The sequence below is a fragment of the Gorilla gorilla genome, chromosome 20 (assembly GCF_029281585.2).
Source record: "Gorilla gorilla gorilla isolate KB3781 chromosome 20, NHGRI_mGorGor1-v2.1_pri, whole genome shotgun sequence".
NCBI lineage: Eukaryota > Metazoa > Chordata > Mammalia > Primates > Hominidae > Gorilla > Gorilla gorilla.
The window spans coordinates 43,663,456-43,686,322 of NC_073244.2; the positions used below are offsets into that span (position 1 = coordinate 43,663,456).

The 22,867-nt window shown below is 49.9% G+C and overlaps 1 protein-coding gene across 2 annotated transcripts in view; it reads right to left on the bottom strand.

Moving 5' to 3' along the window:
- ANKRD27 (ankyrin repeat domain 27) overlaps positions 1 to 22,867 on the bottom strand; it is a 78,246-nt gene that overhangs the window by 36,605 nt on the left and 18,774 nt on the right. Inside the window, exons 3-12 of one of the 2 annotated variants that reach the window (XM_019016471.4) lie at positions 16,135 to 16,245; positions 12,735 to 12,891; positions 10,618 to 10,772; positions 9,867 to 9,926; positions 9,726 to 9,779; positions 9,582 to 9,647; positions 9,418 to 9,494; positions 8,309 to 8,430; positions 6,594 to 6,672; positions 5,640 to 5,772 (exon numbers count right to left, since the gene is read on the bottom strand). In XM_019016471.4, coding sequence (XP_018872016.1) covers positions 5,640 to 5,772; positions 6,594 to 6,672; positions 8,309 to 8,430; positions 9,418 to 9,494; positions 9,582 to 9,647; positions 9,726 to 9,779; positions 9,867 to 9,926; positions 10,618 to 10,772; positions 12,735 to 12,891; positions 16,135 to 16,245 — 1,014 coding nt within the window. Of the gene's footprint in view, positions 1 to 5,639; positions 5,773 to 6,593; positions 6,673 to 8,308; positions 8,431 to 9,417; positions 9,495 to 9,581; positions 9,648 to 9,725; positions 9,780 to 9,866; positions 9,927 to 10,617; positions 10,773 to 12,734; positions 12,892 to 16,134; positions 16,246 to 22,867 lie in introns of those variants that run through there. The other variant, XM_055368889.2, reaches the window with a different exon arrangement.

A 22,867-nucleotide genomic window follows, 5' to 3' on the forward strand; every position in this document is an offset into this window, starting at 1 on the left:
GTCTTCATTTATGAACATGCTTAAAGAATGTTGAGCAGGTGTGGTGGCTCATGCCTGTAATCCCATAACTTTGGGAAGCTGAGGTAGGAGGATCACATGGGCCCAGGAGTTCAAGCTCAGCCTGGGCAAAATAGCGAGACCTCGTCTCTACAAAAAATTTAAGAATTAAAAAATCAGCCGGGTGTGGTGGCACACACCTGTAGTCCCAGCTACCCAGGAGGCTGAGGCAGGAGGATCCCTTTGAGCGCAGGAGTTGGAGGCTGCAGTGAGCTAGGATCACACCACTGCACTCCACCCTGGGTGATAGAGCGAGATCCTGTCTCTAAGAAAAATAAAAGCTTATGGTCATCTCAAGTATATTTTGCAGAGAAAATTTCCATGAAACTATGTTATATAAAATCAATAGTAAAATCTAACTGGATGTCCTCATATTTAGTCCTTAATACTTTTCAGAAACCTCTTCTGCTGTGAGGAGATACACTTGGGATTTTTCCCTAGGAAACACCATCAATACATAGCAATGACTCTCTACATTCCTAAAGGGAACTTCATTACTTAAACCACTGAGGAGCTAAGACAGAGGCCATGATACAGACAGAATCACAACAACAAGGAAGCCACGATGCCTATGCCTGCTCCGTCAATTACAGGCCACAGTAAATATACGAGCATCTCTCAGTGCCTGCAGGGTGGGCTTCACAGCCAGCCGTGAGGATGATGCATACCTGTCTCAAGGTTTCACCAGAACCAACCATACTCCATCCAGGAAGGCAGAACTAGGGTCCAACACCCTGACAACAAGAGGGGTGCCTTGGGCTGTGACCCTCCCTTGCCCATCCAAACTAAACACTATCCTTAGGGGCATCCTTACACCCCAGATGCAGAGACAAACAGACATGCCCAAGACATCTGAGTCTATAGAAGGAGTGGACTCAGGCTGGGCGCAGTGGCTGGTACCTGTAATCCCAGCACTTTGGGAGGCTGAGGCAGGCGGATCACTTGAGGTCAGGGGTTCAAGACGAGCCCAACCAACATGGCAAAATCCTATCTCCACAAAAATACAAAAATTAGCCGTGCATAGTGGTGCGTGCCTGTAGTCCCAGGTACTTGGGAGGCTGAGGCAGGAGAATCGCTTGAACCCGGGAGGAAGAGGTTGCATTGAGCTGAAATTGCACCACTGCACTCCGGTCTGGGTGACAGAGCGAGACTCAGTCTCAAAAAAAAAAAAAAAAAAAGACTGGACTCAAACCCTCAAACCAACATCAGCACGAAAGAAGGAACCTCTCAAATACTACTGCCAATGTGCTGCAATATTTTCTGAAATAAAAGGAGGTGTGAGAAGCCGATGGATACTGTTTGGTCAGCCACCTCCTTACAACCTGGTGAAGGCCTCCACAGAAAATGAGAAAGCAGAAGACAGCCACGCTACGGGGGCAGCAAGGGGATGGGAGCATCTTCGAGAGGTGGACACCTCCTTCCAGGTGACCAGAGACACCCTGGGCCCAGCAAGCACAGCAGAGTGATTCCTCTGCAGGGCAGGAAAGCCGGCCAGGGAGTGAACTCTCAGACCAATCTGTTTCTTGCCCTGCAAGAACCAGAGGGCAGGGCAGAAACCACTGCAGGCACGGTGAGAGAAACACAAGTTCCCACAGCCTCATAGAGAACAAGTCAAACTCACAACTCTTACTCCCCAAATTGGAAATGAACAGAAATTCTGATCTGCACACACGCATAGGTAGAGACACAAGAGCACACACATATGCATTCTTTTTTATTTATTTATTTATTTGTAGAGACAAGGTCTCACTATGTTGCCCACACTGGTCTCCAACTCCTGGCCTCGGGTGATCCACCCGCCTCAGCCTCCCAGAGTGCTGGGATTATAGGCATGAGCCACTGCACCCAGCCCACATACATACTCTAGAATCTTGCTGATTTCCCCCTAAATATGGAAACAAGGCAGAAGTAAGAAACTTTTCAGAAGAGCCACAGCCAGCCACATCTGAGATGCGATGATGACCCCCAATTTCACCGGCAGCCGAGTGGGGGAATTAAATCAGACTTCAGAGAAGAGCAGAGATTAATTCTTCATCAAGTACCTGAATACTGTCAATGAGTACAGCGAGATCATGATCTAAAATTTTGGTTAAAAAGATGACTGTGTTCATTCCTTGCTACCGCCAAGTCATGTGGAGGCAGAGGCTCAGGTGTGTTCAAGATTCAGCTGCGTCCGTGACCCACCGCCATAGCCAAGGAAGGCATTGTACTGCTACACCCGTGACCCACTGCCATGGCTGAGGAAGGTCTTGCACTGCTGCACCCGTGACCCACAACCGTGGCTGAGGAAGACATTGCACTGCTGCACCCGTGACCCACTGCCGTGGCCGAGGAAGACATTGCTGCTGGCGGTGTAATGGACGTTAACACTGATTTACAAGGGGTGCTGAAGGACGCCTTCATCCACGGTGGCCTAGCACATGGAATTCGCCAAGCCGCCAAAGCCTCAGACGACTGCTGAGCCCATCTTGGTGTGCTTGCATCCAACTGTGATAAGCCTGCATGTGCCACATTAGGGAGACCCTAGGTGCTGAACACCAGGTCAAACTAATTAAGATTGATGACAATGAGAAACGAAGGGAATGGGTAAGCCCTCTGTAAAACCAACAGAGAGGGGAGACCCTATGAAGGGGCTAGCTGCAGCTATGTAGCAGTTAAGGACTTTGGCAAAGAATCTTGGGCCAAGGATGTGATTGAGGAGTGCTTCACATGCAAGAAATGAACGAATAAAATGCTGGCTCACATGCCTCAAACAAAAAAGAAAGATACAATTGTGTATGCACAGAAAAAAAGACAAATGCTAAAATATTAATAAGTGTCACGCCTGGCTAGTAAGTTTATGGGAAGTTTTTGTTGTCTTCACTGCCATTTTATAGACTGCAAATATTATTTGTAAGTAAATATTAGTCTTCTAATTAGGAAAAAATTAAGCTATTCTTTTGGGAAAAAAACAGTACTCTCTCTCTCTCTCTCTATATATATATACATATTTGAGACAGAGTCTTGCTGTGTTGCTCAGGCTAGAGTGCAGTGGTGTAACCTCAGCTCACTGCAACCTCTGCCTCCCGGATTAATGCAATTCTCCTGCCTCAGCCTCCCAAGTAGCTGGGATTACAAGCACCCGCCACTACACCCAGCTAATTCTTGTATTTTTTGTAGAGACAGGGTTTCACCATGTTGGCCAGGCTGGTCTCAAACTCCTGACCTCAGATGATCCACCTGCCTTGGCTTTCCAAAGTGCTGGGATTACAGGCATGAGCCACCGTGCCCGGCCCAGCACACAATATAATTTCAATTATGTAAAATATACATGGGTAGGAAAAAGACTGAAAGTGCATGAACGTGTCAATAATGAATGAATGTGGTGGAAATGCCTGCACCTGAGAGCACCTGGACAGGCTGATGCTGTCTCCCAGACACTTTAGCTCATCATCATTTTGGGAGATTCTACATCAAAGTCTGACAAAGATGAATGTTCAATCCTTGGCACTCTCACCTTATAATACAGAGATCTTTTCATTTTATAGATTTCAACTTTGTGATTTCTGTATGATCACATTTTACTCATTGGTATGTAGTAAAACAGGCCAGCAGGACAACTATGGTTCAAGATTCTCACGATTCACATAGAAATATAATCACATCCCCTCGCCGACCCCAGCCAATGCTCAATAACAACCAAGGAAACAATGGCAAGGCCACTGAGTCCTCAAATTGCACACATTAATGGTCTCACAGATGGCAGTGGCGGCCCATCAGGAGTGGCTGCTGCAAAGACGTAAGCTGCAGTGGAGGAAGCGCGGCCAGGGCTGTGCACTCTGCAGGGCCAACAGGAGCCAGGAATAGGCAGGAGCCCCCATCTCCTACTGAGCTGGCAGGGAGGGAGCCCTGCACTCCCAGGTGCAGCTGCAGCCGCCCAGCCGCAGCTCTGGATCCAGGAATCTCTGCACTCTCAGGGGCCCAGGAAGCACCCCTGCCACCGCAGGCTCGTAAGTGCCTGCTCCCGCTCCTCCCCACTCCTGGCACCGACTTCAATTTCAGAGCAAAGCTGAGGCCAAGCCTGGGTACTGTTGCAACCCAGCCATGTGTGCACATGCTTGGTGTGACGCTGACACACCAGCCTCCTGATGCCTCAGACCCCTCCAAGATTTTGGGCGCTGATGAGCATGGGAGAGTAGTCGAGGTAGGGGCTGAGGGCAGCTCAGCGCAGGCCTGCAGATGCCCCTTGGCACAAACAGCCTGGGTGCACTGGCCAGCATGTTGATGGTGGCAGAAGGCAGACACGCTTCTGGGTGGAAAGGTGCAGGTGCCCAGTGAAGCTCCACCTTCAAGACAGGGACAGCCTAAAGCCTGGGGGCCGGGCTGTCAGTTCCAAGTGGAGTCCACGGCCCAGAGTGAGAACTCACGGTGCTTTCTCCAGGCCCATCCATGGACCAATCAGCACACACTCCCTCCCTTCTGAGCCATAAAAAACCCCGGACTCAGCCAGACTCAGACAGATGTCGGGACTACCAACTGCAGGAAGGAGCTACCTACGTCAGGCCTCTTTGACTCGTCAGTACAACCTGCCTGTGGAAAGAAGCTGCCCACTGTGGGTCTCCTGAGAGCTATTCTGCCACTCAGTAAAGCTCCTCTCTGCCTTGCTCACCCTCCACTAGTCCACGTACCTCATTCTTCCTCGACATGGGACAAGAACTCGGGACCCACCAAATGGCAGGACTGAAAGAGCTGTAACATAAAGAGAGCTAAAACATGCTCCCGACTCACTACATTGCAGGTGACGAGAGGAGAGAAGAGCTCTGGCCCTTCAGGGAGCCCAACCTAGGAGTTCCCCGAGCCAGGGCTATGACACCCTCTTTGGGGCTCTGCAGTTCCTGGTGTCTCCAAGCTTCCAGGCGCCACTGTGTTCCCCAGTGCCCACCGTGGAAGCGGCCTACAGTACGCCTGCTCTAGCTGCAGCCTTGCATGGAGCAGGACCCTGTACAAGCAACTTGGAGCTGCCCACCCCACCTCAGTCGGCACACCTGGTTGTGTGCAGTGGCCAGACCCTGCACTTGCTCACATACCCCTCGCCACTCCACACCTGGCTCGCCCTTGGCAGGCATGGGATCCAGGCCAGTAGCACAAGCCGAGCGCAGCCTGCCAGGCCAAGAGCGTGAAATGAGCCCAGCAGGCCCAAACAAAACTCAGGCAAAGGAGCCACCAGCCACAGAGGTTTCCGGCTGGAAAAGCGACAGTCCAGGGATCCCGTGACATCACTTCTTGACTATCAAGGTCAAGAAATCCAAATTCCCTATTTCTGGCTTCCCTTTGCACCCACATGTCTTTGGAGAGGATGGGGACTAATGAAGTAGGATATTAACAATGTAAATCCCAATGATAACCCACCAACTTTTACCACCAATTGGGGGCTTGGTGTTCTCTTCACTGAGTGATTTTTAAGACTCACAGTCCTCAAACAGCTGAGGCCCCATTCCTGGGAGGCAATTTAAGAATCCGTCTGCCCACATACCAACCCCAGCACCCTATCAAGAGAACCATGATGCCCACAAAGGAAGGCCAGGGCAGGGGTGAGATCTTACAGGGGGTTTAGCAGAGAGGCTTCCTTGCCGAATATATTCAATGGCAGCTTCGAATGAGGTCAGGCAGTATCCCAGTTCATCCTTTGCCAAGCTGCTAAACCTGAAGTTTTTGATGTAACTCAAATTTGCCATCCTAATGAAAGGAAGAACAAAGTTATGTTGTTGTCTATCCAAGTCACACTTCTGCAAAAAAAATATTATTGGCTTGGGCAACTGATCAAATATCTAGTCAGTCGGTTCGCTCAGGAAGCTACGACCACCATCCCCTGGGTCTCTCTGCAGAGTGTGTGCGATTAGGAACACAAGTAAAATGACTAGCTAGTTCCCTGAAAGAGTCCTTAGCAAGCTGATTACCGTAAACTGAGCTGTGGGTTCCGGGGGAGAGATTATGGGTTTTGGGGCCAGAAAGAATGGCAATCAGCTTTCTGCTCAACCACTGTCTAGACACTCATTCCAGAACAAGAAACGTAAGCTCTCTGGGCCTTGGTTTCCCCATCTGTAAGTGGATGGATGAAGCAGGGGGAGGCCCCACACCTAGCTCGTAACAGGTGTCCAATTGAAGATGGGCTTTTCCTAGAGTTACATTAGAACTACCACAGTGCAGCGCTGCCATTTTTTTTTTTTTTTGAGACGGAGTCTCGCTCTGTCGCCCAGGCTGGAGTGCAGTGGCGCAATCTCAGCTCACTGCAAGCTCCGCCTCCTGGGTTCACGCCATTCTCCTGCCTCAGCCTCCTGAGTAGCTGGGACTACAGGTGCCCGCCACCATGCCCAGCTAATTTTTTTGTATTTTTTAGTAGAGACGGAGTTTCACCGTGTTAGCCAGGATGGTCTCGATCTCCTGACCTCGTGATCCGCCCGCCTTGGCCTCCCAAAGTGCTGGGATTACAGGCGTGAGCCACCATGCCCGGCCAAGCACTGCCATTTTTAAAAGAGTATCTTAAAAGAAAATGTTACCAATTAGGGATCTCCGTTTTCACAAGCAAGTATAACAGGACTGATAGCAGATCATCAGCACACATGGTCTCCAGGTTCACTGCAAAGGGGAAACACACATTCAATGCCATCATGAGATTCAAACGGACTGACAAGCGTATCAACTCCCTACCACCGCACACCTTGTGAAACCACATATCAGGGAGATCATACACTGGGGGAGAAATGTCATTGCACAAGCTCCTTTACAGCGTCCTGATCAGATGTCAGGTCCAGGGGGAAAAGAATGCCCAGCAATTTCAGAACATGACCAAAACAAGGTATTAGTAACTCAGGCCAGATATGGCGGCACGCGCCTGTAATCCCAGTGCTTTGGGAGGCCGAGACGGGAGAATTGCTTGAGGCCAGGAGTCTGAGGCCAGCCTGGGCAATATAGCAAGACCCCCACCTCTACAAAAAAATATGAAAATTAGCCAAGGGTGGTGGTGCATGCCTGTAATCCCAGGTACTTGGGAGGCTGAGGCAAGAGGATCACTTGAGCCCAGGAGTTCAAGGATGTAGTGATCTACAAATGCACCCAGCCTGGGTGACAGAGTGAGACCCTGTCTCTTTTTTTTGTTTGTTTGTTTTTGAAATGGAGTCTCGCTCTGTCGCCCAGACTGGAGTGCAGTGGCACAATCTTGGCTCACTGCAAGCTCCGCCTCCCGGGTTCACGCCATTCTCCTGCCTCAGCCTCCTGAGCAGCTGGGACTACAGGTGCCCGCCACCACGCCCAGCTAATTTTTTTTTGCATTTTTAGTAGAGACAGGGTTTCACCGTGCTAGCCAGGATGGTCTCGATCTCCTGACCTCGTGATCTGCCCGCCTCAGCCTCCCAAAGTGCTGGGATTACAGGTGTGAGCCACTGCGCCCAGCCAACCCTGTCTCTTAAGAAAAAAAAATATATATGTTAACTCCAAGCAGACCATGCCTTGCCACCCCCTTGGATGCTGAAAGAGCCCAGGGAGGTGGCTGCAGAGATAAAAAATGAAGATGAGCCCAGAGCCATCACCTAAAGTCTCTTTCTTCCTAAAGTCACTAAGGTCCTTCCTAAGGTCACTTCCGTTTCATAGACATGGAGTCCACTGCGATGTGGAGTTTCACTTTTTTTCCATTTTGAAATTTTAAGTAATTCATTCACATTGAAAAATTCAAACAATACAAAAGAGCAAACTGTGAATGTTCCTCCCATCCCTGCCAGCCAGTCTCTTTTCCCAGAGGCTCCTACTGTTGCTTCCTGCACATCTGTCCAGGACAGCTATGAGCTCACCATCATATCGTGGCTAAACAGCTATCCCCCATTCTTTGATGCTGTTGGCTGCAAGTCTACCATATGCATTCCTGTTTATTTCATTCCATACACTCAGGATCATCCCTTATCTACACATACAGCTATGCCTCTTCCTTACTGACTTTTTCTTGACTTGTTTTCTTTTACTTCTTTTTTTTTTTTTTTTTTTGAGAAGGGGTCTCACTCTATCACCCAGGCTGTAGTGCACTGGTGTGATCACAGCTCACTGCAACCTCCAATTCCTGGCCTCAAGTGATCCTCCCACCTTGGCCTCCCAAAGCACTGGGGTTACAGAGGTGAGCCACTGCACCCAGCCCCATAAAAATCCCTTAAGATAGCATCACTCTTTGCTTTTTCATCTGGATGTAGCATCTACCCCTTGGCCAGTCCCCTTCCCAAGCACAAACCTCTCTGGCTTGGAGACTGTGTAATGAGCTGCACCACTTTTCGCAAGCAGACAAGCTTCTGCTGTGGGGAGGTGCATTTGTTCAGCTGAGCCAGCTCTCTTTTGGCACGAGGTATGTTAAAGCTGTAAAATAATTTGCAAAGTGACAACTTCAGAGCACAGTAAGAGAACCCTCTGGCCTGGATCTAAGAACACATCTCAGGATCTACAATTCTCACAACAAACCAGAAGGAATGAAACACAAAAACAGATACTGAGAAGTCATCTGACTCAAGTCAGCGGCAAAACAGAAGAGCCTTCAATCCCATTCAGGCTGCCAGGTGATAGAGTTGTACAAGAAAAGTTGAAAAAAAAAAAAAATCCTATTCCTAGAGGGAAACAACCCAAAGAGGGTTGTGGGAGGTGAAACATTTTTGTGTCCTAATGAAACTTAAATTAGGCTGGGCGCAGTGGCTTACGCCTGTAATTCCAGCACTTGTAAACCAGGGTGGGCAGATCACTTGAGGTCAGGAGTTCAAGACCAGCCTGGCCAACATGGTGAAACCCTATCTCTTCTAAAAATACAAAAATTAGCAGGGTGTGGTAGTGTGCACCTGTAATCCCGCTACTCGGGAGGCTGAGGCAGGAGAATCACTTGAACTCGGGAGGCAGAGGTTGCAGTGAGCCGAGATCACACCACTGCACTCCAGCCTGGGCGACAGAGTGAGACTTTGTCTCAAAAAGAATAAAAATTAAAGAAATGAAACTTAAATTAACTCCTAAGTAGGCATCTCTATGGCAAGGTTCCCTTGGGTGGGCAGGTGGGATGTCCCCTGCACGCAGAACCCACATGGGCAAATTACATGCCCACTTGGGGACCAGCTGCACAAAACCCTGTGCCCAGCGGCTCCCATCCAGCCGGCGTGCTGGCGCAGTGTGGGAGGGAGACGGCCACACACAGTCACCTGTAAAGGGCAGCCCTTTATCTTTGGTTGCAAGTAACTGCTCTGCTCCTCGGAACTAACCACATCAAACCAGCGTGTCACCTCTGCCACCAAGAGGGCCTGCTTCCGGGAGAAGACAGCACCCCTGCCTCTGAGGACACCAAGCCACCGTGGCGCAAACCCTTACCTGAACTCCGGTTTCACACCAATATCTTTCTGCTGAAGATCTTGAAGGCTTCTTGTGATTTTGTTAAAGGCGGCATCCTAACAACAGATTTTAACGAACCTTCAAATTTCTCAAAAAGCACAGGAGGAGGCTTCCGTCTTGGGTGATACTAACTGAGAACCTACCTCACTTGCCTCCACGGTCCCCACGTATTTAAAGATCAGGTCGTAAATTTCATGATGGACGTATATCTGTGGAATCAACAGACCCCATTCAGGGTGTGAGCGGGCAACAGGGTGTGCCTCCCAGCCACTCCGCCCCACCCTCACCTCCACTGCCTGCTTCATCAGGTTCATCTGGGCCTCCTGCTTGGCGAGCATTTTCTAGAGGGCAAGAAAAGCACAGTGAAAGGGCTTGGATTTGCATGGGGGTGCACCGCAATTCTCCCTCTCAGAAGTCCTGCTGCTTACCAGGTGAGAGTCCCTCAGAAGCTGCTGGAGGCATTTGGTGTAGAGAGCATTCGCTGAGTCCTAAACCACATAGAGCAGAGGGACAGGCCACCCTTACCAGCGAGGCCATGACAGGGGAGCCAGAGTGGGTAAGGCGCCCAGAGCTTCAAGTGTTAACGCAAGCTTTATCAAGTCAATTACATGATTTTTCTCAACTTTTTTTTTAGGTGTATATGCATTAAAAACAGGAGAAACTTCCCCTTGGGGTTAACACAGAGGATAATAATACTCATTTTTATACTTCCCCATGACTTTACCACTTGGTTTTTTTTTTTTTTAAGAGACAGGGTCTCACTTTGTCGCCCAGAGTAGAGTGCAGTGGTATGACTATAGCACGCTGCAGTCTCAAACTCCTGGGCTAAAGTCATCCTCCCACCTCGGCCTCCCAAGTAGCTGGGAATACACGTGCATGCCACCATGCCTGGCTAATTTTTGTATTTTCTGTAGCGATGGGGTCTTTTTATGTTACCCAGGCTGGTCTTGAACTCCCAGCCTCAAGAGATCCTCCCATCTCGGCCTCCCAAAGTGCTGGGAAGACAGGCTTGTACCACCATGCCCGGTTAAACTATTTTTATAGTTAGAGAGAAACATTTTTAAAAGACTTCAAACAGTGAGGCAGCACCAGGCAGTTCCAGAGGAGACTGAGGGCTCCCAGCACCCTGCACTGAACCGAGACAAGGCACGCCAGGCAGAGGACAGCACGGCTACTGACTATGTGGTGACGGAGGCTCTTTCTCTCGCATTCTCGGAATGTTCGGTGGAAAGAGGCGATGTTCCTGTCAAATCGCTCGGAGTGTCTTCCCAAGAACTCTCTCACATCTTCAATGGTTTTCAGGGAAAAGGGATCTGAGGGTGCCAAAGGCTCTTCTGAAAAAGAAACAAACAGGTCAGGCCGGCTGAAGCCTCTGCTGGTTCCTGACTCTGTCCTATCCTACAGGGTCTAGGCCCTCTGGGGAGGAGGGCAAATGTCCTTATTTCAAGACACTACACAAGAACAGCCCAGTTACAGGACACCCTGGAGTCCAGAGAGCCTGGTCCTCTCAAGGCCTCTTCCTGGGACAAAACCAAACTATCTGGGACCATGGGCAAGACCCCAATTCCTGACAATAAGAGCATCAGTGTGCATCCAGCACATTATTATCTCAATTTTCTGGGGCAAATGAAGACTTATTATTTATTAAAAATAACGAAATCTCAAAGAGGCACAATGCTGGGGCTGGGCGCTATAAGAGACAGCCCTGAAGCTGACACCCAGAGACAAAGCTGGGGCTACTGCTTTACACAACTCATGGGGGCAACAGTCACATCCCAGGTTGATCACAGGTAGGCTGTCTATGTGAATGCTGCCTCCTGGAATTGTACAATGCCCGACCTGTGCAACAGCAGCCCCGATCCACACCTCCTTAGCCCAGTGACTTTAAGTTCTAGTAGGAACCACTGAAAACAATTATATAGGTCTCCATGTGGCTCCTGAATATTTTCCATGATGTTTAACCTTTTTTAAAAAAATAATTTATTGGCCTGGCGCAGTGGCTCATGCCTGTAATCCCAGCATTTTGGGAGGCTGAGGCGGGCAGATCATGAGGTCAAGAGATCAAGACCATCCTGGCCAACATGGTGAAACCCTGTCTCTACCAAAAATAAAAAAATTAGCTGGGTGCGGTGGCGGGCGCCTGTAATCCCCACTACTCAGGAGGCTGAGACAGGAGAATCGCTTGAACCCAGGAGCTGGAGGCTGCAGTGAGCCAAGATTGCACCACTGCACTCCAGCCTAGCAACAGAGCAAGACTCCATCTCAAAAATAATTAAATAATAATAATAATTTATTTTCTTGTTTTTGGAGATAGGGTCTTGTTCTGTAGCCCATGCTAGAGTGCAGTGGTGTGATCATGGCTCAGTGCAGCCTTGAATTCCTAGGCTCAAGTGACCCTCCCACCTCAGCCTCTTGAGTAACTGAGACTACAAGCATGCACCACCATGCCTGGCTAATTTTTTTATTTTTTTACTTTTTATTTTTATCTTTTTTTTGAGGCGTAGTCTTACTCTGTAGCCCAGGCTGGAGTGCAGTGGTGCGATCTCGGCTCACCACAGTCTCTGCCTCCCGGGTTCAAGTGATTCTCCTGCCTCAGCCTCCTGAGTAGCTGGGATTACAGGCACGCACCACTGCACGTGGCTAATTTTTCTGTATTTTTAGTAGAGACGGGGTTTCCCCATGTTGGTCACGCTGGTCTTGAACTCCTGACCTCAGGTAATCCTCCCACCTCGGCCTCCCAAAGTGCTAGGATTACAAGCGTGAGCCACCGCGCCCAGCCTACTTTTTGAGACCGAGTCTCACTCTGTCACCCAGGATAGAGTACAGCGGTGTGATCTCAGCTTACTGCAACCTCCGCCTTCTGGGTTCAAGCAATTCTCCTACCTCAGCCTCCCGAGTAGCTGGGATTACAGGCGCATGCCACCACACCTAGCTAATTTTTGTATTTTTAGTAGAGATGGGGTTTCACCACGTTGGCCAGGCTGATCTTGAACTCCTGACCTCAAGTAATCTGCCTGCCTCAGCCTCCCAAAGTGCTGGGATTATAGGCGTGAGCCACTGCACCCGGCTTGATTTTTTTTATTTTTTTATAGAGACAGGGTCTCACTATGTTTCCAGGCTAGTTTTGAACTCCTGGCCTCAAGTGATCCTTGTGCCTCGGCCTCCCAAAGTGCAGGGATTACAGGCGCGAGCCACCATACCCGGCCTTGTTTAACCTTTCAACAGCTAAGTCAGGAACAAGTTCAACAAACACATTTTTCTAAAACAGGAGAAAAAGGTTTTTTCTCCCAGAATACCTGAACTCTCTCTCTTTTCCAAAGGATGGGCTATACACAGGATGCTGAAACTCTCTTCTTTTTCATTGTAGAAAGTTTCTTCAAAGAGAATGGGCACTGAGAGAAGACAGGCAAAACCAGCTCCTAATTTAATCCTGTTCCCTTGAATAAAGACATCCTGGAAACAAGAAAGCCATCACTGCACCAGCAGCCGGGGCAACCACATCCCACTCTCAGCCTGGCCCCCAATGCAGCACTTAACCAGACCCTACAGCCTTCACCCCAGTGTGGGTTTGCTGGGGCACAAATACTCTCCTGTTTTGCTCGTTTTGATACTAAAATGTTTCCTCTTTGTTGGCCTAGTAGCTATGGCTGCAAGATACCTGAATCATTTCTATTTTCTTTTGAGACAGAGTCTCACTCCATCACCCAGGCTGGAGTGCAGTGGTGCGACCTCGGCTCACTGCAACCTCTGCCTCCCAGGGTCAAGCAATTCTCCTGACTCAGCCTCCTGAGTACCTGGCACTACAGGCACCCACCACCACACCCAGCTAATTTTTGTATTTTTAGTAGAGACACAGTTTTGTCATGTTGGCCAGGCTGCTCTTGAACTCCCAGCCTCAGGTGATCCGCCCGCCTTGGCCTCCTGGAGTGTTGGGATTACAGGCGTGAGCCACCACACCTGGCCCACACGATGCATTTGTTCATCTTTTTAGTTTCCTTCATTTGGAACAGTGCCTCGGTCTTTCTTTGCCTTTCACGACATTGACATTTTTGTTGCGTATTGCAGACTCTCCCTCCGTGAGTTTGGGAGGGTTTGTCTGATGTTTCCTGACAATTAGATTACGGTTTTACAGTTACACGTTTCTGATAGGAATGCCCTGAAAGGGATGTTTTATCTAGCTCTGTGTATCCTGTTGGAAGGCACATGATGTCAGCTTTTTTCACTGTTGATGTTAACCATGGGGTATGTGTTGTTTTGTTTTGTTTTGCTTTTAAAGCAGAAGCAGGTAGGTTCTGAGAGAGGGAGATTTTATTCCCATTCAGGAATGGGCCTGTTTTTCCCGGCATCCCCATAGTCAGGGAAGCCCAGCCACAGTGTCCTCACTGGGGCAGGGGCTGTGTTCAGATGTGGCAGCTGAGGTTTGTGGCGCTGTGACAGGGAAAGGAAGCACGGGGTTGTCAGTGCATCTGCTCTGCCCTGTGGCTCACAAGACACACTGCTGTTTTCCTGCTAGAGATCTACTCACCCCAGCTGTCAGTCAGCTTAGTTGATTTGTTCTCTTTTGGACACCTAGATCTACAAAAAGGACAGGAGTCGGGCTTTGCGCGGCTGGTCTGCCCCCAGCACCCGGCCACGACCACAGTAAGTCGTGCAGGGAGTAGCAGGTGGGATTCAGCCCTGGCCACACTGCAGCACAAGATTACTTCCATCTCTTAGATAGGGAGAGCTTTCTTACCTTTTCTTTTCACAAAGAACACAGGATTTCTTCTACTAAAGAAACAGCTCAATATTTTTTCTGTTGCAACATTTAAAAAGGATCCAGGCCGGGTGCAGTGGCTCATGCCTGTAATCCAAGCACTTTCGGAGACCAAGGTGGGTGGATCATTTGAGGTCAGGAGTTTGAGACCAGCCTGGCTAATATGGTGAAACCCCGTCTCTATTAAAAATACAAAAATTATCCGGGCATGGTGGCGAGTGCTTGCAGTCCCAGCCACTCAGGAGGCTGAGGCAGGAGAATCACTTGAACCTGGGAGGCGCAGGTTGCAGTGAGCTGAGATCGAGCTACTGCACTCCAGCCTGGGTGACAGAGTGAGACTCCGCCTCAAAAGAAAAAAAAAAATGTAGTGTGTGATTCTAGAGCTAAGAAGAAGAAAATTTTTTTTTTGCTATGAAAGATATAATTGGTATAATCAGCACAGTCTGTATGAGGACAATATGTTGGAGGACATTCTATCAATGCTAAATTATCTGAGTGTGATCACTGTGTTGTGGTTACATAAGAGAATGCCTGTTCTTGGGAAATACACACTGAACCGTCTTGGGCTAAAGGGCACAGTGCCTGCAACTTACTCTCAAAAGATTCAGGCCAGGCGTGGTGGCGCACGCCTGTAATCCCAGCACTTTGGGAGGCCGAGGCAGGTGGATCATGAGAGGTCAGGAGATCGAGACCACACTGGCTAACATGGTGAAACCTCGTCTCTACTAAAAAGACAAAAAATTAGCTGGGCATGGTGGCGGGTGCCCATAGTCCCAGCTACTCGGGAGGCTGAGGCAGGAGAATGGCGTGAACCTGGGAGGCAGAGCTTGCAGTGAGCTGTGATAGCGCCACTGCACTCCAGCCTGGGCAACAGAGCAAGACTCCGCCTCAAAAAAAAAAAAAAAGATTAGCTGGGCATGGTGGCACACGCCTATAGTCCCAGCTACTCAGGAGACTGAGGCAGGAGAATCGCTTGAACCCAGGAGGTGGAGGTTGCAGTGAGCTGAGATCACACCACTGCACTCCAGCCTGGTGACACAGCGAGATTCCATCTCAAAAAAAAAAAAAAAAAGATTCAAAATAATAATAATATGTGTTGAGAGACAGCGATAAAACCAATGTGGCAAGAATGTTAACAGCTTGGGGGGAAGCACATTTAAGAGTTTTTTCAACTTTATTAAAACATTTGAAATTATTTCAAAACAAAAAGATTGTTTTTTGGGTTTTTTTTTTTTTTTTTTTTGAGACAGGGTCTCACTCTGTTGCCCAGGCTACAGTGTGGTGACACAATCATGGCTTACTGCAAGCTCAAACTCCTCGGCTTAAGCAATTCTCCCACCTCTGCCTTCCAAGCAGCTGGGACTAGAAGCACGCACCATCACGCCTGGCTAATTTTTTTATTTTTATTTTTGGCAGAGATGGGGTCTCGTTATGTTTTCCAGGCTGGTCTCAAACTCCTGGCCTCAAGTGATTATCCTGTCTCGGTCTCCCAAAGTGCTAGAATTATAGGCGTGAGCCACCATGTCCAGCTGAAACAAAAAGCTTTTAAAAACTAAAATATTCATCCCTGATGTCCTATTCGGGACCAAGACACTGACAAGCTTTTCATGGCACTGGGATAAAACAACTTCCTTTGGCTCGGACATCAGCAAGGAGGAGGTGTTCCAGCGACACACGGCAGAAACCCCATCACGGGATCAGGGAGAGATGCTCAGCACCTCCCGGCCTCCAAGGCAGCAGCTGGGGTCCAGCTTACTGTCACTACCTCCCTTTCCTCCACCACAAAGGCAGGGTCCCTCCAGCCCCCCACGGGGCTGCAGTGTGTGTCAAGTGCCACCATTGCCAGTAGCTGTGAAAGGCTGAGAACGGGACTCTCTTCCTCCCCTCTGGCCCCAAACACCGAGTAGGTGACCCTGGCTGATCCATCAAGAAATGAATACCTTTCCATTTAAGGTCTGAAAATGCTCTTCCACAGGTATCAAAATGTAGGACTCAAACTGACAAGTCGACTGGATGCTGCTCGACAGGCTTCCTTTGCAGGGTACTAAGACCTGGAAAAAACAATTCGGGGGAACATTAGACAGACGTGCCATTTACCACCTCAGCAGAACAAGGTGTCCCCAAAGGCGCTCCAGCTGGACACACAGCGGGACCTGCTGGCAGAGAGAACGCCCGAGGTCCCTTGCCAACACGGCCACAGTGGCTGCCAGCTGAGGTGATCTGCTACTGCTGTTGTTGTTGTTGTTGTTGCTGTTGTGATGGAATCAGCCTCACCCCACCACAGGCAGAGGGAGAAGGCGAACAGTACAAATCCTTCTCCACCTTCCGATGTGGAGGCTGACGGCTCCTTCCTATAATCGCTGGGCCCCCCCCAGGCTAGTGGCCCCAGGCTCCCTCTCTATTCTTAACAGCGCAGTTATAAGGACCCAGGGGCTCAGGGACAAGTCCAGATGAAGAGAGGAGCACTTGGAAAGTACAGAAAAGCGAAGCTAAAAAATCACACTTTCTCCCACCATTCAAAAAAGAAACATGGCCGAGCGTGGTGGCTCATGCCTATAATCGTAGCACTTTGAGAGGCCAAGGCAGGCGGATCACTTGAGCTCAGGAGTTTGAGACCAGCCTGGCCAACATGGCAAAACCCTGGCTCTACTAAAAATACAAAAATTAGCCAGGGGTGGTGGCGCACACCTGTAATGCCAACACTTTGGGAGGCTGAGGCAGGCAGATCACTTGAGGTCAGCAGTTTGAGACCAGCCTGGTCAACATGGTGAAACTCCATCTCTACTAAAAACACAAAAATTAGCCAGGTATGGTGGCATGTGCCTGTAATCCCAGCTACTCGGGAGGTTGTGCTTCAGCCCAGGAGGCAGAGGTTGCAGTGAGTTGAGATCACACCATTGCACTACTCCAGCCTGGGCTGCAGAGCAAGACTCTGTCTTTAAAAAAAAAAAAAAAAAAAAAGCTGGAGTGCAGTGGAGCAATCATAGCTCACTGCACCCTCAACCTCTGGGCTCAAGCCATCCTCCTGCCTCAGCCTCGTAAGTAACTGGGACAACAGGTGCACACAACCATGACCAGCATTTTTTTTTTTTAAGTAGAGATGAGATCTCACTATTTTGTCCAAGCTGGTCTTGAATCCCTGGCCTCAAGCGATCCTTCCACCTTGCCCTCCCAAAGTGCTGGGATGACAGTCATGAGCCACTGTGCCTGGTCCATTGTATTATTCTTTGTTTGAAATTAAACATAATAATCTGAAATTTTAATAAAAAATTAAAATAAAGGGAGGCCCTTAGATATTAGGCTAGAAGAAACGACCTCAAGGCTCCCAAGTGGCCTCACCACTGCAGTTGGCAGACAAAGAAAGAAGATCCTAGAGGCCAAAGTGGGCCACAGGCAATGGGATCTAAAGAGCCAGTCCTCGGGTATTTAATGCTTGAAGTCAGAGATGGCCCCCCCTCCAGCTGCAGCATGAAGGACTCACACCATCCCATTCAAGGAAGGGCTGTGGCTGGAGGGCCTTCATGTGGCCTCGGGGAAGCAGGAACTTCTTTTTTTTGAGACGGAGTCTCGCTCTGTTGCCCAGGCTGGAGTGCAGTGGCATGATCTCGGCTCACTGCAAGTTCCGCCTCCCGGATTCACATGATTCTCCTGCCTCAGTCTCCCAAGTAGCTGGGACTACAGGCGTCCGCCACCACACCCGGCTAATTTTTTTGTATTTTTAGTAGAGACGGGGTTTCACCGTGTTCACCAGGATGGTCTCGATCTCCTGACCTCGTGATCTGCCCACCTCAGCCTCTCAAAGTGCTGGGATTACAGGTGTGAGCCACCATGCCTGGCCTCGAAGCAGGAACTTCTAAGGGGCCTCAGAGAACTCTGCCCCACTGTGCCCACGTGCTGCCCGCTTGTTTGCGTCGCCTTCTCCGCCTCCCTAACTTGCATAACGCACGTCTGGCCCCATTCACTGCATCCCCACTGTCAAGCACACTGCTGGACACGAGGCAGGTGCCCAGTGCATGTTTACTGGGTAAATCGGGGGCCCTCAGGACCAACCCTTCCCCCAACCAGTTTTCTGGCAGACATAAAAAGGAGCTCTAGTTCCTCCTATGCCAAGAAAGAGAGAGGCCCCTGCTGCCCAGAGCATTTCATAGCAACCAGAAGCCAACGCTGGGTTCCCTGGCTCCACCCACAACCCCCACAGCAATCCTGCTGAGACCGGGGAGGAGTTGCCTGGGATGGGGGGTAGAGAGCTAGGCCAACGGCCTCCAGGCTATCCCTTAGGGGGCTTCAGACTACTTCTGGAGTAGCTGTGGAGTTTTTACTGCTGGCAAAGACTTTTCAGAGTTACCGGCATAGACGAAGTTCAGAGATACTGCGTTGACCAGAAGGTGGGGACCTAGAAATTTCAAGGCTTAACCAAAAAACGGTTTATTCTAGCCCCTTTAGAAAGAATTTTTTAAATCACAGTAATTAAAGAAAGGCCATGTGTGGTGGCTCACGCCTGTAATTCCAACACTTTGGGAGGCTGAGGCAGGTGGATCACCTGAGGTCAGGAGTTTGAGACCAGCCTGGCCAACACGGTGAAACCACGTCTCTACTACTAAAAATACAAAAATTAGCCAGGTGCGGTGGCAACCGCTTGTAATCCCAGTTATTCAGGTGGCTGAGGCCGGGAGGCAGAGGTTGCAGTGAGCCAATATCGCACCACTGCATTCCAGCCTGTGCTACAAGAGCAAAACTCCATCCTGGGGGTAGGGCGTGGGGTTGGGGGAAAGAAAGTCCTGCAGGAGCTGCATTTTATGGGGAAAAACAAAAGGAGACAGGTGTGGTGGCTCACGCCTGTAATCACAGCACTTTGGGAGGCTGAGACGGGTGGATCACTTGAGTCCAGGAGTTCGAGACCAGCCTGGGCGACAGGGCAAAACCCTGTCTCTACAAAAAATACAAAAATTAGCCAGGCGTGGTGGTGCACGCCTGTAGTCCCAGCTACCTAGGAGACTAAGACAGGAGGATCACTTCAGTCCAGGAGGTGGAGGTTGCAGTGAGCCAAGATCACGCCACTATACTCCAGCGTGGGTGACAGAGCAAGACCCCATTTCAAAAGAAAGAAAGAAGAAAAGAAAAGTCAAATAAAAGGCAAGAATCTGCCTGAGTGGCACCTACTCCAGGGCACTCTCCTGCTTCCTCCCCAGGCTGGATTAAGCACTCCACAGCTGCCCACGCTGCCTTCTGTCCTGATACTCATTCCTCTGGCCTGCAAATGGCCTGTTTCTGGAATTCCCTGAAGGCGTGCCAAGTTCCCCATTGATCGTGTAACCCTGAAACCTGGCACGGTGCCTGGCGTGGAGTGGATGGCCACGGCTTGTTGGAAGCATCTATACTAAATAAATTCTGAGAACTGGAGCAGGGGTCTCAGCGCCCTTAGCTTGGACGAAAGTTAGTTCTTGGGGCTTAGAAGACATGCTGCTAGGCTCCCAGACTAGGCCCCTGGAGCCTACTTACCCCATTAAATCAGACACCTCAACAAAAGGACCAAGTTCAATCTCCTTTGAAATTTTTGTTTTTCCTGTAGGCAAAGGGGCCGGTCTCCTGGTGCACCTGGGAAACCTGGAGGACTTTCAACTCTGCACTAAAGCCCCAGGGACGCACACCTGCCCAGCCTGCTCTGAGGACGCCACAGGTGTGTAATTAGCCGGATAGTTGTAAGCACAGTGGTGACTTTTAGAAGCAGTGGGGGTGTCACAGCCCTCTGAAATTGAAATTTGAAATCTGGGTGAGCACAGGAGAAGGCGCTTCCACTGTCCAATCAGATAGCAGAGGAGGGCAGGAAGGAGACACCTGCCTGGATGTGGGGGCATCCCCACAAAAGGAGCACCTGGGAAGGAAGGCGCCTCGAGGCGTGGCGGGGCGGGGATGGGGACGGGTGGGGAGAGAAGGAGCAGTCAAGCTGCACCCTCAGCTGCCCCACACACACTGCTGCAGGGCCACACGGAGATGAGGCGGCCCAGCAGCGTGCATGCAGGGAGAAGCGTGGTGCAGTTCACTCTGCGGGAGACACATGGTTTTTTTTTTGTTTGTTTTTGTTTTTTTGAGACAGAGTCTCGTTCTGCTGCCCAGGCTGGAGTGCAGTGGCGTGATCTCAGCTCACTGCAACCTCCGCCTCCCGGGTTCACGCAATTCTCCTGCCTCAGCCTCCCCAGTAGCTGGGATTATAGGCATCTGCCACCACGCACGGCTAATTTTTTGTATTTTTAGTAGAGATAGGGTTTCACTATGTTGGCCAGTCTGGTCTCAAACTCCTGACCTAGTGATCCGCCTGCCTCGGCCTCCCAAAGTGCTGGGATTACAGGCGTGAGCCACCATGCCTGGCCGAGACACGTTTTTAAGTGATTTCACATTTTTTGGAGCCTGATAAAGGACTCTGATCTCCAGGGCAGACTCAAGGGCAGTCAAACTTGGTACAAGGTTACGACCAGCCTGGGCAACATAGTGAGACCCCATCTCTACCAAAATATTAAAAATGAAATAAAGTTGGTACAATGTCCAAACTTCATGGAAAGATATTTGGCATTCAACTGCTGAGGCCACAGGGATCCCTTAGAGGTGACAGAAAGGATGGCATTTTCCTGGAGACCATCGAGATATTCGACTTTTTCTTTCAGTCTATAAACATAGGTAGAGCACAACTGCAGACTGGACAGGTGTGGGTCCATGTCCCTCCTCACACGGACAAGAGGGGGCCGGCATGGGCCAGCAAACCTGACCAGTGTGACAGTGACGGCAGCTCCTGCAGTCTGCTGATTTCTGCTGAGATGCTGGCCTCCCTGATTCTTTTTTCTTTTTCTTTTTTTTTTTAGAGATGGGGTCTCACTATGTTGCCCAGGCTGGAGTGCAGTGGCTATTTAGAGGTGCAATCCCCCTGCTGATCAGCACGGGAGGGTTTTTTGTTTGTTTTGTTTGTTTTTTGTTTGTTTGTTTTTTGAGATAGAGTCTTGCTCTGTCGCCTGGGCTGGAGTGCAGTGGCGCAATCTCAGCTCATTGCAACCTCTGCCTCCAAGGTTCAATAGATTCTCATGCCTCAGCCATCCAAGCAGCTGGGATTACAGGTGCGCACCACCACACCTGGCTAATTTGTGTATTTTTAGTAGATATGGGGTTTCACCATGTTGGCCAGGCTGGTCTTGAACTCCTGACCTCAAATGATCTGCCTGCCTTGGTCTCCCAAAGTGCTGGGATTACAGGCATGAGCCACTGCGCCCAGCAAAGCACAGGAGTTTTGACCTGCTCCATTTCCAGCATGGCAGTGTTCACCCCTCCTTGGGCAACATGGTGGTCCCCCATTCCTGGGAGGTCACCATATTGATGCCAAACTTAGTGTGGAGATGCAATCAGCATAGCTCACGACATCCCAGAGCTCTTGGGCTCCAGCGATCCTCCTGCCTCAGCCTCCTGAGTAGCTGGGACTACAGGCCTGCACCAACATGCCTGGCAACCTCACTGATTCAAGTCCACCAAACAAGGCTGAGGAAGACCAGAGGCTCACTGCTGCCCCATGTGGACCCCAGCAGTTCCTTGTGGATGCCTTGGATCTCAGGAGGAGCTGGAATGAGGGTCTGGGGTTCTGCGGGGGAACCCTGGACGGCACAGCCTAAGAAGAATCTCCATTCTCCGGTGTCCCCAAAAGGAAGGCAACAAGGCAGAAAAGTTCATTCAAAATCCCCCTTTTGCTAAAGTGGGCTTGAGTGGGATCCCATGACTTGTAGCTGAAAAGCACTTAGTTGGCCAGGCATGGTGGCTCACACCTGTAATCCCAGCACTTTGGGAGGCCAAGGCAGGAGGATCGCCTGAGGTCAGGAGTTCAAGGCCAGCCTGGGCAAGAAATTGAGAACCCCATCTCTACAAAAATTACAAAAGCTAGGCCGGACGCAGTGGCTCACGCCTGTAATTCCAGCACTTTGGGAGGCCAAGGCAGGAGGATCGCCTGAGGTCAGGAGTTCAAGGCCAGCCTGGGCAAGAAATTGAGAACCCCATCTCTACAAAAATTACAAAAGTTAGGCCGGACGCAGTGGCTCACGCCTGTAATTCCAGCACTTTGGGAGGCCAAGGCAGATGGATCACTTGAGATCAGGAGTTCGAGACCAGCCTGCTCAACATGGTCAAACCCCATCTCTACTAAAAATACAAACATCAGTCAGGCATGGTGGTGGGTGTCTGTAATCCCAGCTACTTGGTAGGCCGAGGCAGGAGAATCGCTTGAACCCAGGAGGCAGAGGTTGCAGCAAGCCCAGATAGAGCCACTATACTCCAGCCTGGGCAACACAGTGAGACTCTGTTTCAAAAAAAAAAGAAAGAAAGAAAAGAAAAGAAAGAAAAAGAAAAGCCTGAAGTGGCAGCCGCCAGGCTCACTAACACCATGCTGAGCAAGACAGAGCTTCCCCAAAGAGCTTCCACAGAAATAACTATGCCACAGTGTGACACTTCTAAAAAGCTGGATAAAGATATATATGAAAATATGCACTTGTCTAGACAGTAGTTTAAAATATCATACAACGAAGACAGGAAGAGAGGAAATATTCCTGCAGTACGGCCAGGCCCTCCCTGATCCATGCCCACCTTGCGTCCCGTACTTTTCCTCTGCGACACTCACCACCACCGTAATTAGTATGCACTCGCTCA